This window comes from Mya arenaria, chromosome 10 (assembly GCF_026914265.1).
Source record: "Mya arenaria isolate MELC-2E11 chromosome 10, ASM2691426v1".
Lineage (NCBI taxonomy): Eukaryota > Metazoa > Mollusca > Bivalvia > Myida > Myidae > Mya > Mya arenaria.
This window is the reverse complement of record NC_069131.1, coordinates 74090988-74117060: the sequence shown is the minus strand read 5'-3', so window position 1 is coordinate 74117060 and position 26073 is coordinate 74090988. Positions and strand designations below refer to the sequence as shown.

Sequence of the window (26073 nt, the reverse complement as noted above, 5' to 3'; positions counted from 1 at the left end):
ATGTTGCCAATTTGGCGCTAAATGAAGTAATTTGTCGGTTGCCCAATTAGAGATAAATGGAATTATTGATCTGTTGCCAGTTTGGAGCTAAATGAAGTTATTTGTCGGTTGCCCAATTAGAGATAAATGGAATTATTGATCTGTTGCCAATTTGGAGCTAAATGAAGTTATTTGTCGGTTGCCCAATTAGAGATAAATGGAATTATTGATCTGTTGCCAATTTGGAGCTAAATGAAGTTATTTGTCGGTTGCCAAATTAGAGATAAATGGAATTATTGATCTGTGCGAAGCTAGAGGTCAATGAATATGTAGGTCGGTTTTCTATTTAGGGCTAAAAGTATTTGTTGATCCTGGTCTAGCTAGCGCTGAATTAAGGTGTAGGTCGGTTGATCCTGGTCTAGCTAGCGCTGAATTAAGGTTTAGGTCGGTTGATCCTGGTCTAGCTAGCGCTGAATTAAGGTGTAGGTCGGTTGATCCTGGTCTAGCTAGCGCTGAATTAAGGTGTAGGTCGGTTGATCCTGGTCTAGCTAGCGCTGAATTAAGGTGTAGGTCGGTTGTAAACTTAGGGATGTTGTAGATAGGCCGAAATGCAGTTGGCTTGTTGCTAGAAGCTGGATTTATTGAATTGTTAGGAAAGTATTCGGTATATATCACATTTTTTAAAGAATAAGATGTGGTCTTGAATATCAGATTTGTGAAAGATTCGTGTACCATTTTGAACACAATATTTACAAACACTGTTAAATACATTTTAAATGGGATTACGAAGGTCACGAAATCAGGTTGGAACTGGTATCTAACACGATTCTATTTTCGTTTTTTTTTTATCTTGCTTTACAAAGTTTAAAAGGGTTGACGACCCTTAATCTTATGATATTGCTCACAACAAGGCTACTTGTAACATATCATGTTTTGAGACAACTTTTCTCTATAAACTACGTTTAGTTTACTTTGTTTGAAAGAACATATCATTTAATGTATTATGCGTATCTGTTACCACCAGCTTGGACAAATTTAACCTACGAAGACATCTACAACACAAAGTGCGTTCAAAATGTTTTCTTTCTTTAAAATACGAAACGTATAATATGTAACGTGATGAGCTCATTATTTTTCCCAACATGATTTCGTCACAGAGATAATTGCACTCTTATTAAATCAAACATTTCGTACACTTTTAGGCCTTTGGCGGCCTTCACGCACGAGCTCGGCGCGGCGAGCCGACTGACGAAGACGAGCTTCGTCCGCTCGCGCAGTCGGAAGACTGGGACGCAATGGACGAATTTTCGGCGGAATCTCCTGGCGATGACGGTGACCGATTCAGTGCACCTCCAGCCACCACGGCTTCCAAGAACGGTTTCGTGAATGGCGACATGTACAAAGAGAAGCCCGAACCGGAACCAGAAATACGCTGTGGATACGGCACCTGTCGTCCGGAAGCATTACAATGCTTTAACAACCCAAAATGGCTCCTGACGTTCCTGTGTTTCTTTTCCATGGCTCAAGGTAAGGGCGACTGCATTGGATGAAATGTATTGAACGTTACGTCGCGTTTTCTATTAAACAACGTGTTCTATATCTTACTCGACTATGTTTCGTCGTTATTATGAACTAGACTCCCGTTATTAGACAAATGATCGCTTCGATCACGAGCTATGCATATACTACAATCATACATTCAACTTTTTTGAATTTTACAGATGTGTTTTATAATAAAACATCTTTTTATATCATTTTTTTGTTAAAATACGTAATAAAAGTTTACTTTAAAGGTGAAAATGACCAATAATACGACCAACGCACAATATACGCCATTAACGATACATGTATACACTATCTTGTCTTCGCGAACACATATTCAATTTTTCCGAGTAATCGAGTACTCGGAATCGAGTACCCGAGTACTCGATCGAACGATCGTCCGAGTACTCGAGTATTAATTTTACTACTCGTTGCCATCCCTAGTTATATTTTATCGGTTAAGCGACGCTAACATCTTCATTTTCTGAGTGGTCATGCCTCTTAGCACTGTGACACATATGTTCATTGGCTCGTTAATTTAGTATCTCTCACAATCCCCTTTACGTGTAGGTTTTGTCGTGAACGGCATCAATAACGTGTCCACGACGTCAGTAGAGCGACGCTTCCAACTCCCATCCAGCCGGGTGGGAATGATATCCAGCTCGTATGATCTCTCCGCCGCTATTCTCGGTATTTTTATAAGGTACGACACTATAATTTTATATCGTTTATAATTAATAAACAACACAGGTTTTGAATATAAAATACACTTTCAGTATAAAAAGATAAATGCCACTATATTGCAGTGAGCCCCCTCTGTGTATCGGAATTCTATTGCGACCATAACAATTGTAATAGGTTAGAACCTCATTTCAAGGACCATTGGACTGGGGCCACAAGTCAAACTCGCCTGTCCCTGACTGAAACTTTGCCCTCCATTAACTATGAATACAATGCCTGCCTACGACTTCTCAGTGGCTCTCTGTCCAAGACTGAGGTTTTGCCCTCCCTTCTCCATAACCATAGGTATGATGCCTGCGTGGGACTTCTCAGTGGCTCTCTGTCCCAGACTGAGGTCTCGCCCTCCCTTCTCCATAACCATAGGTATGATGCCTGCGTAGGACTTCTCATTGGTTCTCTGTTCTAGATTAAGGTCTCGCCTTCCCCTTCGCCATAGGTATGAAAGCTGCCTCGGACTTCCTATTGGCTCTCTGTTCGAGACTGCCCGCCGTTCGCCATAGATATGAGGGTTGCCTAGGACTTCTCAGTGGCTCTCTGTCCCAGACTGAGTTCTTGCCCTCCGTTTTTCATAAGTATAATGCATGCCTAGGGCTTCCAAGTGGCTCTCTGTCCCAGACTGAGGTATTGCCCTCCGTTCGCCATAGGTATGATTCCTGCCTAGGACTTCTCATTTGCTCTCTGTTCTAGACTGAGGTATTGCCCTCCCTTCGACATAGGTATGATTCATGCGTAGGACTTCTCATTAGCTCTCTATCCCAGATTGAGGTCTCGCCCTCCCTTCTCCATAGCCATAGGTATGATGCCTGCGTAGGACTTCCCATTGGCTCTCTGTCTCAGACTGAGGTCTTGGGCCTAAAAAATACATTTGGTTCGGGTTACCCGACCCTACCTACGGAATAGGCGCCGACCCTACCGTTTTTATAGTCAGTTTGAAAAAAAAGAAGGAAAAACTAAAAAAAAATAAAATCGTTTTTTTTTTAAATTGCTTTTCAATATGTAGTTTAAACCTTAAATGCTTATACAGAAGATAACTTTAACACCATTTTCCAATAATGAAAATGATATTCTTATATAAAGCCTAATAAAAAAAATTAAAAAGCCTACCTACCCTACCTATTTTTAAAAAGGATGTAACCCTAACCAAACAATTTTTTTAGGCCTTGCCCTCCCTTCGCCATAGGTATGATGCCTGCCTAGGACTTCCCATTGGCTCTCTGTCTCAGACTGAGGTCTCGCCCTCCCTTCGCCATAGGTATGATGCCTGCGTAGGACTTCCCATTGGCTCTCTGTCTCAGACTGAGGTCTCGCCCTCCCTTCGCCATAGGTATGATGCCTGCGTAGGACTTCCCATTGGCTCTCTATCCCAGACTGAGGTCTCGCCCTCCCTTCTCCATAGGTATGATGCCTGCGTAGGACTTCCCATTGGTTCTCTGATCTAGACTGAGGTCTCGCCCTCCCTTCGCCATAGGTATGATGCCTGCGTAGGACTTCCCATTGGCTCTCTATCCCAGACTGAGGTCTCGCCCTCCCTTCTCCATAGGTATGATGCCTGCGTAGGACTTCCCATTGACTCTCTGATCTAGACTGAGGTCTCGCCCTCACTGCGCCATAGGTATGATGCCTGCCTAGGACTTCTGGGCTCTCATAATGGACACTATTACTGTTTATTTTCGATTATGACACCAGTTTGATTAACATCAGCGTGTGTATATCGAGGGATAAGAGCGAATAGGTTCCAAGTGACAATAAATAAAGATCATTTTCGCGTTCACTCCTCGATATAACCACGTTTAATTGAAATAAACACGCACATGAATAAATGTATGTATACATTTGTGTTATTACCTTCGTTTTCATATAAAGCTACATGGGATCTGGACGACAGAAGGCCAAGTGGCTATCGATGGCGTCCGTTACTATGGCGGTTGGCAGCTTTGTCATGGCGCTCCCTCATTTTACTTCCGGGAAATACGAGTGGGGCCGGGATATAGCCCTAACCTGCAGAACTACTGGTGAGTTCTAAATTCTAGTGAGCATATCGAAAAAGTTGTTACAATTTGGGCTTTCTCTATGTGTTCGTCTAAGCTAAGAGAAATAAAAAAAAAGATAAAACCTAAGCCTTTGTGTCAACTTTGGTGACGTCGGCGGCGACGGATGTTGCCATCAAAATAGAAAGTTTTACATATAGTAGTTATACACTGAATGTACCAAATGTATTGTTTCACCATTGCAGAGACTGAAGCCGCGTGTAAAAGTGGCTCAGACCTACAGGACTACCTGTATGTGCTAATCCTAGGTCAACTATTACACGGTCTTGGAGGCACAACCCTCTATACAGTGGGCGTGTCCCTTATCGACGACAGTGTGCCCGCCGCCTCGTCCCCCATGTATATAGGTAAGTGTGGGCAGGAGATGAATGGTAAAGAACCGCATATTGAGTGAAAGTAACAACTTCATTTTCAAAACTTATCTAAGGTTAATTCCAATGGTACAAGGACTGGCAGTTCCTATCGACATCTAAGTTCAGTTTTTAAGCCGTGATGGGACACAGGGCGAGGTCAAGCCATAGTGCAGATTATGGGCATTGAGAGCTTCAAAACAACGCAAGTTTACAATGATGAAATAAAATGTTATTGCTTTATTTTCTCTTTGAATTGGCAAAAGCGGTTGTACACAAGTTGAATTCCTCGCCTCACTACAAAGAAAATCTTTTTACACATCACCCATCTCTCACAAACTTATGCGCCGCTTCTAGCCTGAACCGACGGGTTGTTCATTGTTTCCATGTTATAAACGATATCCTATGCCCATGCAGCTGTCAGAAGCTTGTTATCTATGCCAATTTTTGCTGTAAAGAGAAATATAATTCTGTACAAAATTTGATATTAACGGTGTATCATTGAAATAGCACCAATTACTTATATAATTGCAGGCATAATGTACGCATTTGCGACCCTCGTGTATGCAGGTCAATCGTTTATATAAACAAAACCCCATGCCACTTTTGAATAGATGGACAAAAGATCTCACCGTATTCCAAAACGTCCAATATGTTGTATTCAATTGATTAATTTTTCACTGATTATTTATTTTTAGATGGAAATTTTTTCAAGAATTAAAATTGTTTCTCGTAAAATATGTCAAAATAATGTGGGATCTTTTGTACACCTAGTCAAAATTGACATGGGATGTTTTTGCGGGGGTTGACAAAAGTTTCAATAATATAAAAGTTATCGTATGTCTAGCTGTAAGAAGCTGGTTAAATATGCCAATCTTAAGAAAACAAACTTATTATTTATACATTTGATATATAAGATGTGTTTTTGAAATAAAAAAAATCTAAAATTATTGCAGGCATAATGTACGCATTTGCGACCCTCGGGCCTGCAATGGGGTACATCCTGGGTGGTCAACTGCTCGAGATATATGTAGACTTCGACACCGTTCAAAAGTGAGTTGGCTTATCAGTTATCTTACTTTGTCATAGTAAAAAGACGGGCACTATTTGCTTTAAAAACATACCTCCGATTGCATTTTAGTTTGCATGTAAAAAGTTTTGGTACTTTGCAATTACGTTGCCCAGTGCCGTCGGCATCCTTTTTGTTGTCGGCGGAGTTATTTACTTAAGATCCCTCAAAATCTAACATGAAATTTGGTACTCATTTAAGCCATGACATTACGCTCTACTGTTGCAAGTTCCACAACTCTGGATATAACATATGAACTTGCGTTATGCCACTTAACCAACTGAGGAAAACGGCTTGGTTTGGGTGTGTGTAAGAATGCTCATTGGAAAATACATAAATTTACTATCTAAAAGCTCTCTTATATATATATAATCTGAATCATACCAGGATGTTAAACCATTGTTTTAAACGGTTATAAAAATTAGTTCATAGGAAATAAATGAAAGAAGTAACTCAAACACTTCGACAAACTTGCTTCCAAAATAAGGTTTTGGCAGTGCTCCATCAGGCGGGGGTTTTGTGATAAGGTTTGTCTAAGTGTTTTAAGAAACTCAACTCTCCATCAAACTCCGGTAAAAGGCCGAATGCGGGGCTATGTTAGCGGCGTAGACTGCGCCATGTTTCATTATCATATGGTGAATAATTAGTAATCAAAGTTAATCTTTGTTTAAAGTTTTCATTTGAAGGAAAATATTGCCTTCCGACGTAGCATTTATGACGTATTTTATCACGTGGTATACACACACTGTAACTGATTGCCAAAGAAACTTTGATAATCCTTGTTTGTCGAAACATATGTTATTACCAATTAAGACAGTTTAATGTTTTATTATAGTGGCGTCAATACATCCATCAAACATTTCCAGTATAGAAACGTTTGTAAAAAAGTATTGCCACTCAAATTGAGTTAAAAGAGACTATAATCAATTATACAGAATCTAATTAAAACCTTATGTGTGGTATGTACAATATAATCAGATATTGAAAAGTATTGTATTCCCTGTCAATTCCTTTATATTGCATCACGTATTTTTTATCGAATATTATCTAAGTGGACTCTTAATATTATATGAAAAACTTTTTCTTTCAAATTAATAAAACCATCATTCTTTTTTTAAACCAAGACACGTAAGGAGAAGACGCGACACCTTAATGTATTGTAATTACTTTAACAGAACCAGGACGCCGCGGTGTGCGACGCCTTAACCGTGTTAACTGTTCTCAACTGTGTGGTCTATGTGTCCAGACTGACGTTAATGTGTACCATTAGCGAGATTTAAGCAATTTAGGTGACAGATGAGGGTCTTCTAACTTGTTGTAAGCCTGAGAAAGATTTAAGGCTGTTTTTTGGCTGACTTCTATTTTTTTATTGACAGAAGAGAGTCTGGTAGGATGTTATTTTTTGTGGCAGTAGTATGGGCTTGTGAGAACATTTATATCGTGTTTCTTGTTTGATTCCTTAAACAACCTTTGATACCGTTTAAAGACTAGTTTTGTTTCTGTTAAAATTGCCGCCTAATTAGAAGGTTAATGCTGCTAGTCCTCTATGTAAGAATAGTGTACAACACTCGCCGACGACATTCTTGTGTAGTGCCCTGTATGACCCCTCTATGTAAGAATAGTGTACAACACTCGCCGACGGCATTCTTGTGTAGTGCCCTGTATGACCCCTCTATGTAAGAAAAGTGTACAACACTCGCCGATGGCATTCTTGTGTAGTGCCCTGTATGACCCCTCTATGTAAGAATAGTGTACAACACTCGCCGAAGGCATTCTTGTGTAGTGCCCTGTATGACCCCTCTATGTAAGAATAGTGTACAACACTCGCCGACGGCATTCTTGTGTAGTGCCCTGTATGACCCCTCTATGTAAGAATAGTGAACAAAACTCGCCGACGGCATTCTTGTGTAGTGCCCTGTATGACCCCTCTATGTAAGAATAGTGTACAACACTCGCCGACGACATTCTTGTGTAGTGCCCTGTATGACCCCTCTATGTAAGAATAGTGTACAACACTCGCCGACGACATTCTTGTGTAGTGCCCTGTATGACCCCTCTATGTAAGAATAGTGTACAACACTCGCCGACGACATTCTTGTGTAGTGCCCTGTATGACCCCTCTATGTAAGAATAGTGTACAACACTCGCCGACGACATTCTTGTGTAGTGCCCTGTATGACCCCTCTATGTAAGAATAGTGTACCACACTCGCCGACGACATTCTTGTGTAGTGCCCTGTATGACCCCTCTATGTAAGAATAGTGTACAACACTCGCCGAAGGCATTCTTGTATGACCTTTTATAGAACTTGGTGAAATCGGGATTTCCCTATATTGTCATGCTTGCTTTATTTTGAAACTGTTTTTTGTATTAAGTTAATGACATGTACACTCTACGATACATCACCTGCATGTAGACCCCTGCTGGAATTATTCCGAACCTTAATTTATTTGCTGTATTGTCAGAACCATGGAAATTTGGTTCTGTCGACAACATGTTGTAATTAGACGCGCGACCCAAAGACCGCGTCATGTAGGGATACATGTTCACTATTTCCAATGGACAGGTATTTATGGATACAATTCTAGATTATAACTCGAAGAAGGGGATTACGCACCTGATTACGACCTGTGTATGCAACATTTCCCACATATCTCCTAAATTGTCTCGCAGGCGACTTTTTGGATGCCATTCGGGTGGTGGGGTATACAGATATTTTTTAATCTTTAAATGTTTCTGATAACGTGGCGCCCTTTTCATTTAACATGTTTTACCGGGGTATATCAATTTATGTCAACACTGCTTACACTTTATTCAAATTGTGATAAAGATACAAATTCATACTTGCCTTGCATCAAAACTCGACCTGTACTTATTTTAGGACATATGAATGTTTATACGGTATTATTTTACTGATTACCTCTACTTGTCAAGGTCATTATTGTTTATATAAAGATATGGTAGATAAATATTTTATTCCTATCTATATACAGATATTAGGCTGTAGGCCGCTAACCCTGCATACTTGTATAACCGAAGATCCGATTCTACCATCGGGAGATCGACTTAACATGTTTAACATTTGACGAATTAACAGTGCGCACACGGGTGTATCAACCCCAGCGCTGTTAGAACGGTGGTGGTCAACGACCTAACGACGGCTTCTAAATGACCTAGTTACCAATCTGCTTTAATAGCCACGGAGCTGCGTTTTTCGTTTTAAGTAGCTTGCTACAAGATGCGCTGTAATGAGAAACATTATACGTAATGCGGTTAATATAGTGCGAATAAGTTGCGTCAGTTGCGTAAATTGATAACGCATCTAAAATTATAGAAAACGCAATTATTTTAATATCGACATAACGCAATATAAAAAGCAGAATACGCAAATGAACGCGTATTGAATCAAAATAAATATATACACATATCTGTGTTTACGTTTTGGCCGCAGCCAGGGCAATCAAGATACTTTCGGTCAAAAGTAGAATCTTGGTCATCGGATTCTGACAGGATTATTTCCAGGGAATAAATCGTTAAAACCCGTTAAAACTCATTTGACGTAAGATATGACACAAAAATGTATTTTAAATTTATTTTTGGTGATTGTAATTCTTTCATTAGTATATTTTTTATGTTTAAAATAGCCTAAGTCGGCTCTTTCTTGACAATTCTTGATTACGATTATTAGTATGTACTTACACAAAACGAATGGTTATACGACCGTGTCGCATCAAACCACTTACTCGTGTAAGTACATACTAGTACTAACAACCTTTAACCATTCCTAAATGCATAAAATAAACTTACACAATTCAAATCAACGCGCTTAAAGCGTTGAGAGGCTTTCAACCTCCTACAATTTGTGAGTGTAGTCATGTTATGCCAACTGGAACGGAAATTGTGTGAAGATTTCACAGTTTGTCTCAGTAATTTCAGGTCAGAGACTTGACTATGTTGCATATGTATATTTATAAATCAGTTTTTTGTCCACGAGCGACGTAGGATGAGGGCAATATTAAGATGCATCAATACATGCTGGGAATGAAAAGTTTGTGGGTGATTCGATTCGGAGGAATTTTGCGAGAAGATCCTCTTATTGTAGAAAGAAGCCTAAACACAAACTAAAACATGCGCAGTGTATTTATGCGCAGTGTATTTTGTTGGATGCATTTGATTAAGCGGTCATACACTGGTACTAAATTAAAAAAAGACTCTCTCATGCTTTATCAATATCAGTGCTTGTTCATGAAACCAAAGTTCAAGATAAGGTTTCATATGCAATTGAGTATTACTCCATACTAAAGTAATTATCTGGCTATTCCACATATTACATGAGTATTTTAAGTGAATGATACCCCATGGTTTATCGGCATTAAAATCTAAAAATATTAACGAAGGGATTCGTGAGCATGCATATTTTTTATGTGTTTATGTTTATTTGTTTAACAATAACATGACCATACTCACAAAACGTAGCAGGCCGAAAGCCTTTCAACGCTTTAAGCGCTTTGATTATTTGTATTAAATTCCAACCAATTTTGTAAATAGGTATGAACATTTAGTCATACCAGTGCCTTTGAAAGACTGGTTGTCATGGAAACATGTGACTTTTATGCACTAAGGGCTAGGTAATATTATTACGCTATTTATAGAACACTTTGAGCATAACGCAATGTAACAAAGCAAGTTTGTCCGGAGACACAAAATCTTACGTCGCGGCCGAATTCATGTGATAGTAAGTGTGTCGTCATTCCTTTACAGTGTGGATATCTTGTCTGACGACCCTCGCTGGGTGGGAGCCTGGTGGGTCGGGTTTGTGATCGCCTCGGTCCTCTTCCTGGTTGCAGCTATCCCCATCTCACTGTATGGCGCTGAGCTCCCGTGTAAGTTTGTCTTTATTATAATTCAAGTTTGGGAAGGAAGTTTTTATATATCAATATCGAAACCGTTCTTTCAGAAGCCAGGGGCCGTATTCATAAAGTAAATTTTAACTTAGTGAAACATGCTGTTTTCTAACTTGAATTTAAAGAGGGTTACAATGACTGCTCTTACACAAAAAAGACTAGTAAAAGGTAAAAATAATGATGAAAGAGTGAGTACTTAAAATATTCGTTATCTTTTTTTTTCAATATATACGAAGCTTTATGAACACGAATTAAGAACTTACTTGTTTGCCTATGAGTGGCCATGAGAACATGCTGCTGCCCGATTGTGAGGCTCGAACCCAGGGCGTCTTGTTTTAGAGGTTGACACCTAAACCACTCGCCCACTTTCCTCGTCTCAGGCTTTAGGTCTCTGGCGTATAGTAGTAAATCTAGCCATATTAAACAGCCATGTTTACGATACTTTTACAACTGTTATTTACCCGACATTCAAGGGCTTAACTTCTCTTATTTTGTTAAATAAATTGATTTGTCTTAAGTTGGATTGTCTCGGAAGTTTTCTCTTAAAGTTTTCATTGAAATTCTAGATTAACAGTAGTTTAGTTTTTACCTTATTGATAAATCGATAGCCATTTAATTCGGACACAATATTACAATACGCCTTTGGTCAAACGAAAACAAACGATTTTGTTATTACCATAACTCTATTACTTAAAAAGTCAAATTGTGATAACGTCTTATCTTATTCCCCCAGCGGCGAAGCATGTGCGAGAGACGCGCGTGTCAGAGATGCACGGGGATGACGGCTCACTTCCGGTAGCGTCTGTCGGCCGTGCGCGGAAGCTGTCAGATCTACGCCACATGCCATCGAACATTCTCAAACTGCTTAAAAACCCAACCTTCCTGTTTATTACCTTGGCAGGGTCGACAGAAGGTAGATAAGGATTTAATTTAAGCACCTAAACTTACGTTAAAATAAAAGATGTTTTATTCTTCTCATCTCACCGATTAGTTTCATTCTTGTGTTCATGGCTATACTCCTAGATATCAATTGAACCTTATCGAAAGTGAGCTATTAAATGTAATTGGAAAGAGTCGTATAATTGTTCTAGGCAAAAAGAGTGTTGACTAAGATAATCATCAATTACTTAGCACGAACAACGAGTGCAACAAATGTAAACAGTTCAGAGACATTTCTTTGCTTTTTATGCCAAAGTTTCCCGATTAATGTTTGAAAGAAGGCATGTGTAAATTGAAATTTATAGAGGTAACAAAATTCCACGTTGCTTGTAGTTACGTTTATGCGTATTTGTACCTGCTGTCGCGTTTACGAGTACTTTTTTAACTTGTACTTGGAGCTACGTTAACGTGTACGTGTACGTGTAGATACGTTCACGCGTACTTGTACGTGTTGCCACGTTAACCTGTTCTTGTGCGTGAAGCCACATTTACGTCGAGTACTTTTACGTGTAGCTACGTTGACGTGTACTTGTACGTGTAGCCACGTTTACGTCTTCTTGTACGTGTTGCTATATTTACGTGTACTTGTACGTGTTACTACGTTTACGTGTACGTGTGCGTGTAGCCACGTTTACGTTGACTCACTGTACTTGTACGTGTATCCACGTTTACGTGCACTTAAACATACGTGTAGGTGAAGCTACTTCACGTGTACTGGTACGTGTAGCTATGTGTACATGCACACGTTGCAGGTCAGTTTTGATCGCTCTTTAACCACTCCCTGCTTTTCTCATGAATCGGTTTCCTCGAGCCTTTGTATATGTCATTCATTGTACGCATACCTGGCTAACATACCGCACATGTGCACGGTATTTCAAACTTCCATGTACGTTTTCAAGAAGTGTTTACCCACCTTTCTATCTTCAAATGTTAACCAATAGTTTCCGTTATATTCACAGGTATGATAACGTCTGGATTCGCAACGTTCATGCCCAAGTTCATCCAGAATCAGTTTGGTGTGACTGCAGGATGGGCCGCTATGTTAACTGGTACGTTAATGCCGTAAGATTTCGATAATTATTATATACCTATCCTATTGCTTTAGTGAATGCAGCTATAGGTTTAATACGTGAATAACTCTCGACCCGTGTCCTGTGACCGCCCCAATAACTCATAGGTAGAGCGTTCCCATTCGGGTGCTGAAGGTCCCGGGTTCAACGCCGACCGCGTCAATGCGAAATACAGAAACAGTTGTTACTAGTTATTTGTCATTTGCACTCGGCGTACGGGATCTGTTAATACACTCATGTACACGGATTGCGTTTCCCAAAGTTATAGGACGTCAACTTAAGATTCCACAGTTTCGATCTCGGTACAATGATGATTCTTTTCTAGGGTTCATGGCGGTACCAGGAGCGGCTGGCGGTCAGTTTTTCGGCGGCTACTTGTGTAAGCGCCTCAAACTGAAGGTCCGGGGATGTATCCGGGTAGCTATAGTGTGTTCAAGCCTGGCGGTGCTAATCTCCGTGGCCCTGTGGACCAAGTGTGATCCTGGATATCTAGCTGGGGTGACACAACAATATACTAACGGGTAGGTATCGATGTTATTACTCACTCATGAGCTATTATTCTTTACACATTTCATATCCAGCAATATAACACACATAACAGTTAAAGGTCAGGAATAAGGACTTACTATTAAGGTGGGTAAAACGCATTCGTTATTAAACTACTTTATTTTGGCGACAGCATGTTTCCGGTAATGCATTTGAAAGCATGTATCCTATATACACTTTTAATCTTTTAATCTTTGACACCGAAATTGCATAAAGAAATACGCTTAAAATATATAAAAAAAAAAGGTTTTAAGTGGGTATGCGCCGGTACAGTCAAGAAAAAAAAGAAAAACTGTCAATAAAACCTCTTGACCACAAGGGAGCATACACATATATAGGGATAACTTAACATATCAGAATGGACTTTAAAAACAATAGTTGAAGGGTTCCAGTCGTCAGTATCCAAACTCGCACTCCTTAAGATTTGCCACACATTTCGTAATACGAAAATAGTTTATTTTAACCAAAACATGAGCGATGCCCTTTAAAACAATATTAATGTGAAGAGCACACACTACTATCGTTAAAGTTTTAATTGACACATATTCCCATTTTTTAAACATAGAATTTCGTTCCAGTACGCCATCGAGCTTGCCGGCCCTTAATAACACGTGTAATTCCGGATGCGGATGCCACACGGAGCTATATGAGCCCGTGTGTGACCAGGCCCGGGGGATACAGTACTTCTCGCCTTGCTACGCGGGATGTTTAACGCAAGCAAGTGATGGAAAGGTGCGCGTTAGATTTCCGACTTATTTTCAAATATTGTAGAATTAGAAAATTTTGATATTGTTATAAATCATATTTGTTTTGTGACGTTGTTTTGTCATGATTTTTGATAAAACTGTGGTTGTTAATGACTGATTGATGATATTTTTCGTGACTAAAATGCAAGAATCGCACAAGTAGAACACATACTGTGCAGCCAGACATTAAGTGATATCCATTGTATTGGATTATACAATAGTGAAAAAATATTGTTCTTTAACAATTGTTTCCCACAGTCCATGACATACGAGTTCTGCGGTGTGCCTATACCACTAATAAATGTGTATGTATGTTTTGAGTTCTACAGAATCTGCCTCTGCTGGAGTGCCATACCAGTTGGGCGTTTCCATAGTGACGGATGCCAAGCGTTTAAATAACTGTCTATAACTCTAACTATTAAGCGTATATCCCGGATCCTAAACTGGCTACATGGAATGTTTGTTTTCAGTCTTACAGTAACTGCTCCTGCGTGGCTCCAAACCCCGGTGTGGCCGCTTCCACTGTGGACGTTGGGAAGTGTTCAAACAGTTGCACAAAGCTCTACATCTTTTTGCCGCTCATTTTTGTCGCCATCTTTCTACTTTTCACCCCATCACCACCGGCAGTCGCTGCTACACTCAGGTAGATTTTGGCGTGTACACTCATTTATCCGAACATTTTTTAAGAGGCTGCTCCATATGATGTCGTGCAAACTGCTGTGCTCCAAAACTACGGGTCATATTCAAATAATGGTGAAATGGCAAAAATCTTATAGTTTTATCTATTAGCTCGACTATTCGAAGAATAAGGAGAGCTATACTGCTCACCCTAGCGTCGGCGTCAGCGTCACACCATAGTTAAGGCTTTGCATGTAAGCCCCTTCAAGGCATTAACTGCTCGATCCAGAAAATACGGGTCATATTCAAGTAATGGACTTGTATTTAAGTCATTATCTCAGCAAATACATTACATAATATTCAAATAATGGGCTTTTATTATTCGACTTAGAAATTCTGGTTAAACACACATAGGTTATTATCTCAGCATACACTTGATGTATTGCATTAAGACTTGATAAACATGGTACTTAACCATCCATCCTATTTGAATAATCAAGTAAGATAACTCTATTTTGCATAAAATGCAAATTATGGCCCTTCATTTATAGTTTTGGATATATAAGTCTGATTTAAATGGTTCTGCAAACTCATAGGTTTGGGTTTAATGTGATATTTTATATCATGTTTGTAATATGACTATTCATTTCATCTTAACTATAAGTCTTATTTCGTAACCATTATACATCTGTAATATTTCTATAATAATGTCGATAGCTCTGTGAGCTTATGTTATTTGTATTATGCCTTGCCGACATTAATATTTTGACTTGTCTGTACAATCTTACTTATATGTTGACCCAGGTGCGTTCATGAAGGCCATCGGACCCTTGGACTCGGGCTCAAGTGGCTTATAGTTCGATTGCTTGGTAAGCAAATATAGCTGATTTTGTATCAGGCCATATTTTATGTGCCACGATTTTTTTATATATTTTTTTTTAAATAGTTATGTCGTAAATTTACACAAATATCTCAACAATACACGTGTATATATAATCAAACCTTTCATTCGCTCAGAAAATATGCCCCTTACCATGAAAACTCTTCAGGCAGCGTGACAAAGTATGGGGCCATCTTGCCAACCGTGCCCTGCAGTACTTTCAGTACTTTGATTTAGACTTCTAAATCAGTCCTTTATGAAATGAGTACTTTTGAAGATTTTTTAATAAAAGCTATACCTTAATAACATAGAGCTATTTCATTCCAAGAAATCTTATTCGTTTGAAAGGTGTAACATTTTATGGTTCAATTTATGAAATAAAACATTATATATTCGTATTTTTTATTACGAATTGTATTTAACAGAGTATTTTTTTATGGAAGTTTCTCAACTATTTTGCTACTTTTATGAACAAAGAGTATCAAAATATTTCACCTTAAACCTCAATTATACAAAACTGAATTAACAGTAATTCATATTTTATATTTCATGTATCATTAGCATTTATAATATTTTGAAATCAGGAAGTGTTCAGCTTTTGAGCAATGGAATGGAATATACGTCTGGTATTTTACTAGAAGGGCTTGTTCTTATTGGTGAGCTTCGGCTCATATTTACTGAGCAATGTTAGTCAATCACATGGGCATACACCATTGACTTCATTTCCACGCAATCCGATTAGCTACATCAATCTTTGATCCAATTAACACCAATATTGAATATCACCTCATATAAAACTCAACTGTTCTGTCAATTCATATTTGTATGTTTGTCCATTTTCCCCATTGTTACTTGAACAATTGCATTTACATTTTGTTTTTGTTTTATTTATTGACAGGCACTGTTCCGGGGCCAATTTTCTTCGGTGCAATAATCGACAGTACTTGCGTAATTTGGAGGGAAAAATGTGGCGAACATGCCTCATGCTGGATTTATGACAACGACCAATTAAGTCGGAACTTCTTTATACTTGTTCTCTGTTTCAAAGTTGTCTCCATTACGTTTTTCATATTCGCACATCAATTGTACAAAGCGCCCCAAGAAAAAGTCGTCGCATACAATGTTAACGGCGAAATAGCGAGTGTGGATATAGCTTCACAAAACACTTGAAGATAGGGCAGTGGAAAGGCTGATGAAATTGTGCTGAGGAATAAAGAAAACGTGAATAACTGAGTGACTCACGAATGTCGCAGACGAGGTGACGATTCGAGTTTAAGGAAAAAGGAATGAATGTCGCGAGCAATTAAAAATAGAGTGTGAGGTACAGTTTAGACCGATATATTGTTAAATTGAAATGGTCGAAATATAAAGAGTGCGATTTGGATCAAGGGGAAACGTCACCAAAAAGGATTCATCGTAAATGGTGTCGTTCATTGTTAACGAAATGGCTTTGAAAAAAGGCTTTCAGTTTAAAATATTAAAAACAACCATAAAAAAGCACTCGAAATTGCTATTAACTGCAGGGATGTTGACAGTGAGCAGTTGGGTCTTTAAATGTGGCCTACAAAATGTTATCGAACAAACTGTAATTCAATTCACACATCTGCCATTTTGAAAGTACTATCAAAGAGATCGGAGGTGTGTTGCGTAAGCGGTTTTAAACGGAGCGCTCAACAACTAAATCGTATGTAGCGAGTATATAGCTTAAAGCGCCCCGTGTGTCTCATGTCTATTATATTGCTGCATAGCGGAGAGCGCTCGCTGCCTAATAAATCTGCTTGTTAAAACGTGGAGTTTGTGTGGTCGGAGCTTAAACCTTTCCTTTATTTCGGGTCGTTGCTTAGGTAAATAAATGGCTGTAATGTAGTTACATAGCGCCTTGCCTTTAGTGATTCTCTCAAGATAATAGTATACTTATTGAACTTATCAAACAAGAGTAAGTAACGGAATTATATTTGTAACTGAATTGACCAGTACATCAATATTTTGTGGAACATTTTGTTTTTGTCGCTGCTGAATTAATATAGTATGTGCCTTTTATAAAAAAGTAAACATTGTTTGAAATATTGATTGAAAATATGTTAAAAATGTAATGCCATTTGAACATGACTCCTGATGTTATGATAAAAACGTATATTTTTATTTGACGTTCGATTTTTCCATTGTTGAAATGAATTGTAAATTTGATTGATCAGAATTATAACAGATATTAGAAGTATTACTTAAATTTGTTGATATTTCAACTCTGTGTTCGTATAAAATATTATATCTTGACATTTGTAATTATTATACATATAACAAGAGGCTTCTGTATTCCTTTGACGCCGTCTAAAAGCGCTTAACCTTATACCTTTGACTGTTTCATTCCAAGAGATTGCATCCGGCTTTGCATCTGTTATTTAGTAAAAGAATATGTAAACAAGCTTTATGTACTAGTACTTCATTAAACTGAAGCCCAAGACAATATTGCGATGTGTGGGACCAACGAACCTGTCACTCTTCCGCACCGCAGTGTCTTCATAGTTTACGGGACAAAATGTATATAAATGGGACGTAACTCTGTTTAAGAGTTATTTTTTCGGTGATATTATAATAGTTGTCTTGATATTCTTTGAATTATTTTATTTATAAGGTCTGTGATAAAGGAAACCATTTTTTTTCTGGTTCATGAAATAAATTCCAGATATATTTTAGTCGATTTTGTACAGTAACAAGTGTAATTTATAATAAATGTTTCAAAATCAAAATGTTTGTGTTTTATTGTGTTTATCTTGTACCATGATTGAGAGTGTTTCCTTTGTTTCGGTTTATATCGGAACGGTAACAAAAAGAATGGGCGTAACCGTTCTATAACTACCGTGCAGATAAATGACAACGCTATCCAATTATACCGCACGCTGATTGTTGAAGGTTATCCTTGACAACATGGTAACAAACATCTACGTCATCCGCAGCCCTCGTGATTAATTTCAGCGCCCGTGTATAATCTTAATAACTCGGGTTATGGGTGCCGTGACTATTACATTATCTGCTCAAGCGTCGTCTGTAATATCTCAATAACTCTTGTTATTGGCGCTTGAGCTACTACATCAGAAGATTTTAAGCGACCTTGAAGTATTGAAGGTTATGGTACTTTCTGGCATTATCGCCACGACTTATTTGTTAAGTCTGCGTCGTTTCTTGTATTAATTAGAATGGAGTATAACTTTGGTTTCACGTGAGCAATCAAAATTTTTGTCATGAGGTTATACAAGGACAAATCAAAGCGCTTTAAAGCGTTGAATGGCGTTCGGCCTGCAACGTTCTGTGAGTATGGTCATGTAATTGTAAAACTTAATTAATAAGATAAACACCTAAAGATAGAATTTTCTCGCTCATAATTTCCTTCGTGAAAACTTTTAGAGTTTATTGTTGATTCTCAATGAGATCATGAAGTATAAGTCACTTGAAATGTGGAATACGCCAAATAATTACGTATAACGTATGGAGTTCTCAATATCATTTAAAACCTTATCTGGAGCTTTGGTTTCATAAACAATGCACTGTCACGGATAAAGAATTAATCATTTTTAGTAAAATCTACTCTTTACTTCATATTTGACTTCGGCGTATTTAATTTATCACCAGGCTATGCCAGCTAAACCAAATGCATCCCAACAAAATGCATTGTACATATTAATTCGGTTTATGTTTAAGGCTTCTTTCTACAACGCCAAATACCTCTGGATCAAATCACCCACATACTTTAATTATTCCCTGTATGTACATGTATCTTAATCATGCCCTCAACATATGTCACTGTGGACAACACGAACAGTTTTATATCAGTTGGTTTTAAATATGCATATGCATTATGATACATGCTCAAGATATTGGACTGAAGTTACTGAGAATAACTGAGAATTATTCACATACTGTCCGTTTCATTCGGCATTACATGCCTATGACACAAATTGTAGCAGGTCGATAGCCTGTCAACGCTTTACGCGTGATTTGAATGGTAAAAGTGTGTAATATTCATTTAGTAATAGTTAAAAGGTTGTTAGTATGTACCTACACAAAATAATGGTTTTATGCGACACTCATTTTACAAACACAAGTAAAAAACTAACAATCTCTATAAAAAATGTCAAATAATAGCCGATTTAGGCAATTTAAAGCATATAAAATATACTTATGAATGAGCTACAATCACCAAAAACTGATTCTAGGATAAAATGAAGTATTATAATTTCATTTAAAACATTATGAATTGATATTTTACGCCTAATTAGCATTTAATTGCGTCATAATACGATTCATATTTTTCTGGGTTTTAACGTCTTCTCAGAGTTTATTTCCGGGGAAGAAACCTGTCCGAATGCGATGAACCACATTTTATTCTTAACTACAATGTTCATGTATATATTATCGGTCCTCAGCCGAAGAAAAATCTAAACACAGGTATATAATACATGTATTTATTTGATTCAGTATCATCACTCTGGCGAACGTGAATTGGTGACCCATATGATTTTAATATCATTTGTAAGGGGTTATGAGCAAAAAGAATATACGAAAGTTTTAATCGAATTGTTCAAAAAACAAAAGTTATATATAGGTGAACAAACAATAACCAGGATCCTGAACAACGCTACTTAAAATAGATTCAATATACATTAAGAGTTTTAATGTGTTGCAGAAATGGACATGGTGCTAAGGGGAAAGCGGCACATTATATCGGTCTGTAATGAACCTCAATGTTATGCATGTTACAACAATGTTAGAATGTTTAAATCAAGTAGTTTTGGGTTTAAGCTGCCATATATTATGTGATGTTGGTAGTTATTCATAATCATAGGCCGGTTAAATATTAAAGTATTCAAACAAAGAAAAAGGAAATGTTTGTTTTATCTAAATTCTAATATCTAGAACATCCTGGTCTCCATGAAGACAGAAAGATTCTACCAAATAGGGCTGGATGCAGCACCTTCATGTTTAGCTCAACCCCAAAAAAGTCTTTGAAGTTCGAGAAAAATAGTTTGTATTATTATTGTTGATGTATTTTATTTCATCTGTTCGAAGGCAAAAATGGGAGGTATTGACCTCACCTTGTCCCCAACTGTTACCGTAGCGCAACTTAAACTGAACCAATTAAATTCGGTATACATTTTTCTAGGGTCATGACACACGTGTATTGCAAGGGAAAACCATGCATTCAATCATAGTCGAGTACATTTGGAACTCATCGGCCATTTTTTTTATCGAAATCAACCTCGGATGTATGCCGTTACATCAGTAGAAGTAGTAAGTAAAATGTTAAATGATATAATTCATTAAACGTAGTAGTTTAGCTTATATTTGTTAATCTAAGTTTAAATTGATTGCAAGTGAAGTGTATTATTGCAAACATAATTAAAATCACCAAGAGTTAAGTCAGTATCTTTAACTGCAGAATTAAATTACTACGCGATCTATTTGCAGCGGACTTAAACATACCAATTTCTGAGTATGTAAACCGTCCAAATACATCCGAGGTTGTTTTCTATAAAAATGGCCGAGGATTTCCGAATGAGTCGAGTAATGGCCTGTTTTGACTGTAAAAATATCACCAAGCGTTGGCGTAAGCAACGCGGCGCGTTGTTGAGACAATATATATCTATACATGAAATGGTACCAAACTGATAAGGGTTTACTAGGCGTTCGAATTTTACATCTGCGTTTCAAAAAAATGAGATAAAGTTCAACAAAATCAACTATTTCTGTCGATGGTGTTTATTCATAAAAAAACATTGTTTAAACATTAACATTGAAAGTTAAACCTACAAAGATACACAACGACAATGACCATGTGACGAAGTGTTAAACAAATTTCCACACAAATACACAGGGTGAGAATTTAACAACCAGGTTATGAAGTAAAGGAAAGACAGACTGGGGAAAATGTGGTTTATGACAGAAAGTATAAAATTCTACATGGAAAAGTCCATAATCAAAATTATAGTAACTACATTTTTGTCAACCGAAAATTCATTCTTGTTCACAGTGTTCAGTACACAAGTCAAAATTACTAGTTCAAACTTGAATTCGGCCTCTACATCAAAACAGTGACAAAGACTACATTTATATTGTTTTGTTTCTAGCAAATGTTTAAGCATTCCAATAGACAGTTGTGTTATGGGGTTGGACAAGATTGTCAATATTTGATTTGTGTATAAATGCATTTTGTAAATACATCTATTACAATTTATACATTTATACATACACACTGGAAAAAATAATAGTATATAGTATCTGATAAAACATCATACAATATGAAATGTATTACACCAATCACTTTTTTATTATGCAGTTTAAAATAACGGTTAACATAAGAATGTATGTTCGCAAAATTGCCATTTGAAGTGAAAATGTTGCATTCACGTGTTAATGATCTCCTCAGAAAATCTCGTACGTCAAATTAAAAGCTTTATTTCAATATCCAAATGCATCATCTTTACAAAAACGTTAACAAGACTACGCATGCGCGAGAAATCATGCGACTGCCTGAGGTGGTTGTTCCTCTTTTTTCTTCTTGGAACTCATCTCTTTCATGCAGTCATAGATTGCTTTCCGGGAACCAGGTGTGTTTTGAAGATAGGCGAAGTACGCTGCGCGCATGTGCGGCTTACTTTTCGCGCCATATTCGTCGAATCTGAAGACAGAATAAAAGGTTGTATATCCAAATTTTCTGGTGATTATTGAATCTGCATTGATATGCTTGCCTTTGCCGTAATTTAATTGAAGTCGCATGTGGCCTTAACTAATCGCTCTTATAACTTAAATTTTCAGCAACCTTAATAGCACTTGTGCTTAATTTTGCACTTATTATCTATTTTTAAATATTGTTTTGATATTGAACAGGGTACATTGACTTCAGCATTCAAATTCTTTCACGCAAATAACAGACAACAAAGACACTATTCGTTCAGATTTGATTACAATCTTGCATTCAGTCACCGCCTTTATTTAACATGTATCGTCAAAGGTCAATCTTAAAATGTCAAAGGTCAAGTTTGTTATGTCACAGGCGGGGTCAAACTCGTATCCATGGATGAATGGAAACATAAACACACTGCTTTGAATGAAAAGTGGGCATGTATTAAAAATACCATTAATATATATGCACTAATTGAGATCTCGTACTAGGGCTGCCCATGTTTACCTATCAAGCTCCATCCGGAAGAAGTCCTGTCGTGTACGGTTGTAGTCGATCTTCTTACGCCCATCTCCCTTGTGACTAAATGAGCGGACCATCTCCCCTCTGCAGCAACAACAAAGGTTTGTATTCAACGATCAGACATATACCGGATTATAACCACAATTCATTAAGACGAGTACAAGCTACATCCTCTTCGTAACCACATATAAAACACAAACATGATGATACAGGTAAAACAGCATATTGAAATAGTATATATTAGTATTCATATTTGTGGACATGTTCACATTAGTCAAAACACATAATTAGATAATTACTTATCGCAGATGTTGAGACAAATGTTAGATTGAGAATCATCAACCGTTCCAGGGCGGTAACCCCACCATTTATCGATAAAGATGTTTTGATTCATGCATGGTACGACCGTTCAAGGCGGTATCCCCACCATTTATCGATACAGATGTTTTGATTCATGCATGGTATATCCGTTCTATTACGGTAACCCCATCATTTATCGATAAAGTTGCTTTGATTCATGCATGGTATGAATGTTCAAGGGCGGTAACCCCACCATTTGTCGATAAAGATGCTTTGAGTCATGCATGATATGACGGTTCCATTGCGGTAACCCCATCATTTATCGATAAAGATGCTTTGATTCATGCATGGTATGACCGTTACAGGGCGATAACTCCACCATTTATCGATAAAGATGTTTTTATTCATGCATGGTATGACCGTTCCATTGCGGTAGCCCCACCATTTAACGATAAAGATGCTTTGTTTCATGCATGGTATGACAGTTCCATTGCGGTATCCCCATCATTTATCGATAAAGATGTTTTGATTCATGCATGGTATGACCGTTTCATTGCGGTAGCCCCACCATTTATCGATAAAGATTCTTTGATTCATGCATGGTATGACCGTTCTAGGGCGGTAACCCCAACATTTATCGATAAAGATGCTTTGATTCATGCATGGTATGAATGTTCCAGGGCGGTAACCCCACCATTTGTCGATAAAGATGCTTTGAGTCATGCATGATATGACGGTTCCATTGCGGTAACCCCATCATTTATCGATAAAGATGCTTTGATTCATGCATGGTATGACCGTTCCAGGGCGGTAACCCCACCATTTATCGATAAAGATATTTTGATTCATGCATGGTATGACCATTAAATTGCGGTAGCCCAACCATTTATCGATAAAGATGCTTTGATTCATGCATGGTATGACCGTTCTAGGGCGGTAACCCCACCATTTATCGATAAAGATGCTTTGATTCATGCATGGTATGACCGTTTCAGGGCGGTAACCTCATCATTTATCGATAAAGATGCTTTGATTCATGCATGGTATGAATGTTCTAGGGCGGTTACTCCACCATTTATCGATAAAAATGCTTTGATCCATGCATGGTATGACCGTTCCAGGACGGTAACCCCATCATTTATCGATAAAGTTGCTTTGATTCATGCATGGTATGAATGTTCAAGGGCGGTAACCCCACCATTTGTCGATAAAGATGCTTTGAGTCATGCATGATATGACGGTTCCATTGCGGTAACCCCATCATTTATCGATAAAGATGCTTTGATTCATGCATGGTATGACCGTTCCAGGGCGATAACTCCACCATTTATCGATAAAGATGTTTTTATTCATGCATGGTATGACCGTTCCATTGCGGTAGCCCCACCATTTATCGATAAAGATGCCTTGTTTCATGCACGGTATGAAGGTTCCATTGCGGTATCCCCATCATTTATCGATAAAGATGTTTTGATTCATGCATGGTATGACCGTTTCATTGCGGTAGCCCCACCATTTATCGATAAAGATTCTTTGATTCATGCATGGTATGACCGTTCTAGGGCGGTAACCCCATCATTTATCGATAAAGATGCTTTGATTCATGCATGGTATGAATGTGCCAGGGCGGTAACCCCACCATTTGTCGATAAAGATGCTTTGAGTCATGCATGATATGACGGTTCCATTGCGGTAACCCCATCATTTATCGATAAAGATGCTTTGATTCATGCATGGTATGACCGTTCCAGGGCGGTAACCCCACCATTTATCGATAAAGATGTTTTGATTCATGCATGGTATGACCATTCCATTGCGGTAGCCCCACCATTTATCGATAAAGATTCTTTGATTCATGCATGGTATGACCGTTCTAGGGCGGTACACCCACCATTTATCGATAAAGATGCTTTGATTCATGCATGGTATGACTGTTTCAGGGCGGTAACCTCATCATTTATCGATAAAGATGCTTTGATTCATGCATGGTATGAATGTTCCAGGGCGGTAACCCCACCATTTGTCGATAAAGATGCTTTGAGTCATGCATGATATGACGGTTCCATTGCGGTAACCCCACCATTTATCGATAAAGATGATTTGATTCATGCATGGTATGACCGTTCCATTGCGGTAGCCCCACCATTTATCGATAAAGATGCTTTGATTCATGCATGGTATGACGGTTCCATTGCGGTATCCCCATCATTTATCGATAAAGATGTTTTGATTCATGCATGATATGACCGTTTCATTGCGGTAGCCCCACCATTTATCGATAAAGATGCTTTGATTCATGCATGGTATGACCGTTCTAGGGCGGTAACCCCATCATTTATCGATAAAGATGCTTTGATTCATGCATGGTATGACCGTTCCAGGGCGGTAACCTCATCATTTATCGATAAAGATGCTTTGATTCATGCATGGTATGACGGTTCCATTGCGGTATCCCCATCATTTATCGATACAGATGTTTTGATTCATGCATGGTATGACCGTTCCAGGGCGGTAGCCCCATTATTTATCGATAAAGATGTTTTGATTCATGCATGGTATGACCGTTCCAGGGCGGTAACCCCACCATTTATCGATAAAGATGCTTTGATTTATGCATGGTATGACTGTTTCAGGGCGGTAACCTCATCATTAATCGATAAAGATTCTTTGATTCATGCATGGTATGAATGTTCCAGGGCGGTAACCCCACCATTTGTCGATAAAGATGCTTTGAGTCATGCATGATATGACGGTTCCATTGCGGTAACCCCACCATTTATCGATAAAGATGATTTGATTCATGCATGGTATGACCGTTCCATTGCGGTAGCCCCACCATTTATCGATAAAGATGCTTTTATTCATGCATGGTATGACGGTTCCATTGCGGTATCCCCATCATTTATCGATAAAGATGTTTTTATTCATGCATGATATGACCGTTTCATTGCGGTAGCCCCACCATTTATCGATAAAGATGCTTTGATTCATGCATGGTATGACCGTTCTAGGGCGGTAACCCCATCATTTATCGATAAAGATGCTTTGATTCATGCATGGTATGACCGTTCCAGGGCGGTAACCTCATCATTTATCGATAAAGATGCTTTGATTCATGCATGGTATGACGGTTCCATTGCGGT

At 38.2% G+C, this 26073-nt stretch overlaps 2 protein-coding genes across 7 annotated transcripts in view; one reads left to right on the top strand and one right to left on the bottom strand.

Moving 5' to 3' along the window:
• LOC128206254 (solute carrier organic anion transporter family member 4C1-like) overlaps window positions 1-18173 on the top strand; it is a 34081-nt gene extending 15908 nt beyond the window's left edge. For all 4 annotated transcript variants that reach the window (XM_052908607.1, XM_052908608.1, XM_052908606.1 and 1 more), the window contains exons 2-14: window positions 1182-1506; window positions 2092-2224; window positions 4126-4274; window positions 4496-4657; window positions 5617-5713; window positions 10491-10612; window positions 11367-11546; window positions 12532-12621; window positions 12968-13163; window positions 13767-13920; window positions 14405-14577; window positions 15357-15421; window positions 16331-18173. In XM_052908607.1, coding sequence (XP_052764567.1) covers window positions 1275-1506; window positions 2092-2224; window positions 4126-4274; window positions 4496-4657; window positions 5617-5713; window positions 10491-10612; window positions 11367-11546; window positions 12532-12621; window positions 12968-13163; window positions 13767-13920; window positions 14405-14577; window positions 15357-15421; window positions 16331-16602 — 2025 coding nt within the window. In that variant the 5' untranslated portion in view covers window positions 1182-1274 and the 3' untranslated portion in view covers window positions 16603-18173. The remainder of the gene's footprint in view (window positions 1-1181; window positions 1507-2091; window positions 2225-4125; window positions 4275-4495; window positions 4658-5616; window positions 5714-10490; window positions 10613-11366; window positions 11547-12531; window positions 12622-12967; window positions 13164-13766; window positions 13921-14404; window positions 14578-15356; window positions 15422-16330) is intronic.
• A 2997-nt stretch (window positions 18174-21170) lies between these two features.
• Window positions 21171-26073, bottom strand: part of LOC128206892 (peptidyl-prolyl cis-trans isomerase 1-like) — a 39334-nt gene continuing 34431 nt past the window's right edge. For all 3 annotated transcript variants that reach the window (XM_052909605.1, XM_052909606.1, XM_052909607.1), the window contains 2 exons: window positions 22616-22714; window positions 21171-22105 (listed from right to left, as the gene is read on the bottom strand). In XM_052909605.1, the coding sequence (XP_052765565.1) occupies window positions 21946-22105; window positions 22616-22714 (259 nt within the window). In that variant the 3' untranslated portion in view covers window positions 21171-21945. The remainder of the gene's footprint in view (window positions 22106-22615; window positions 22715-26073) is intronic.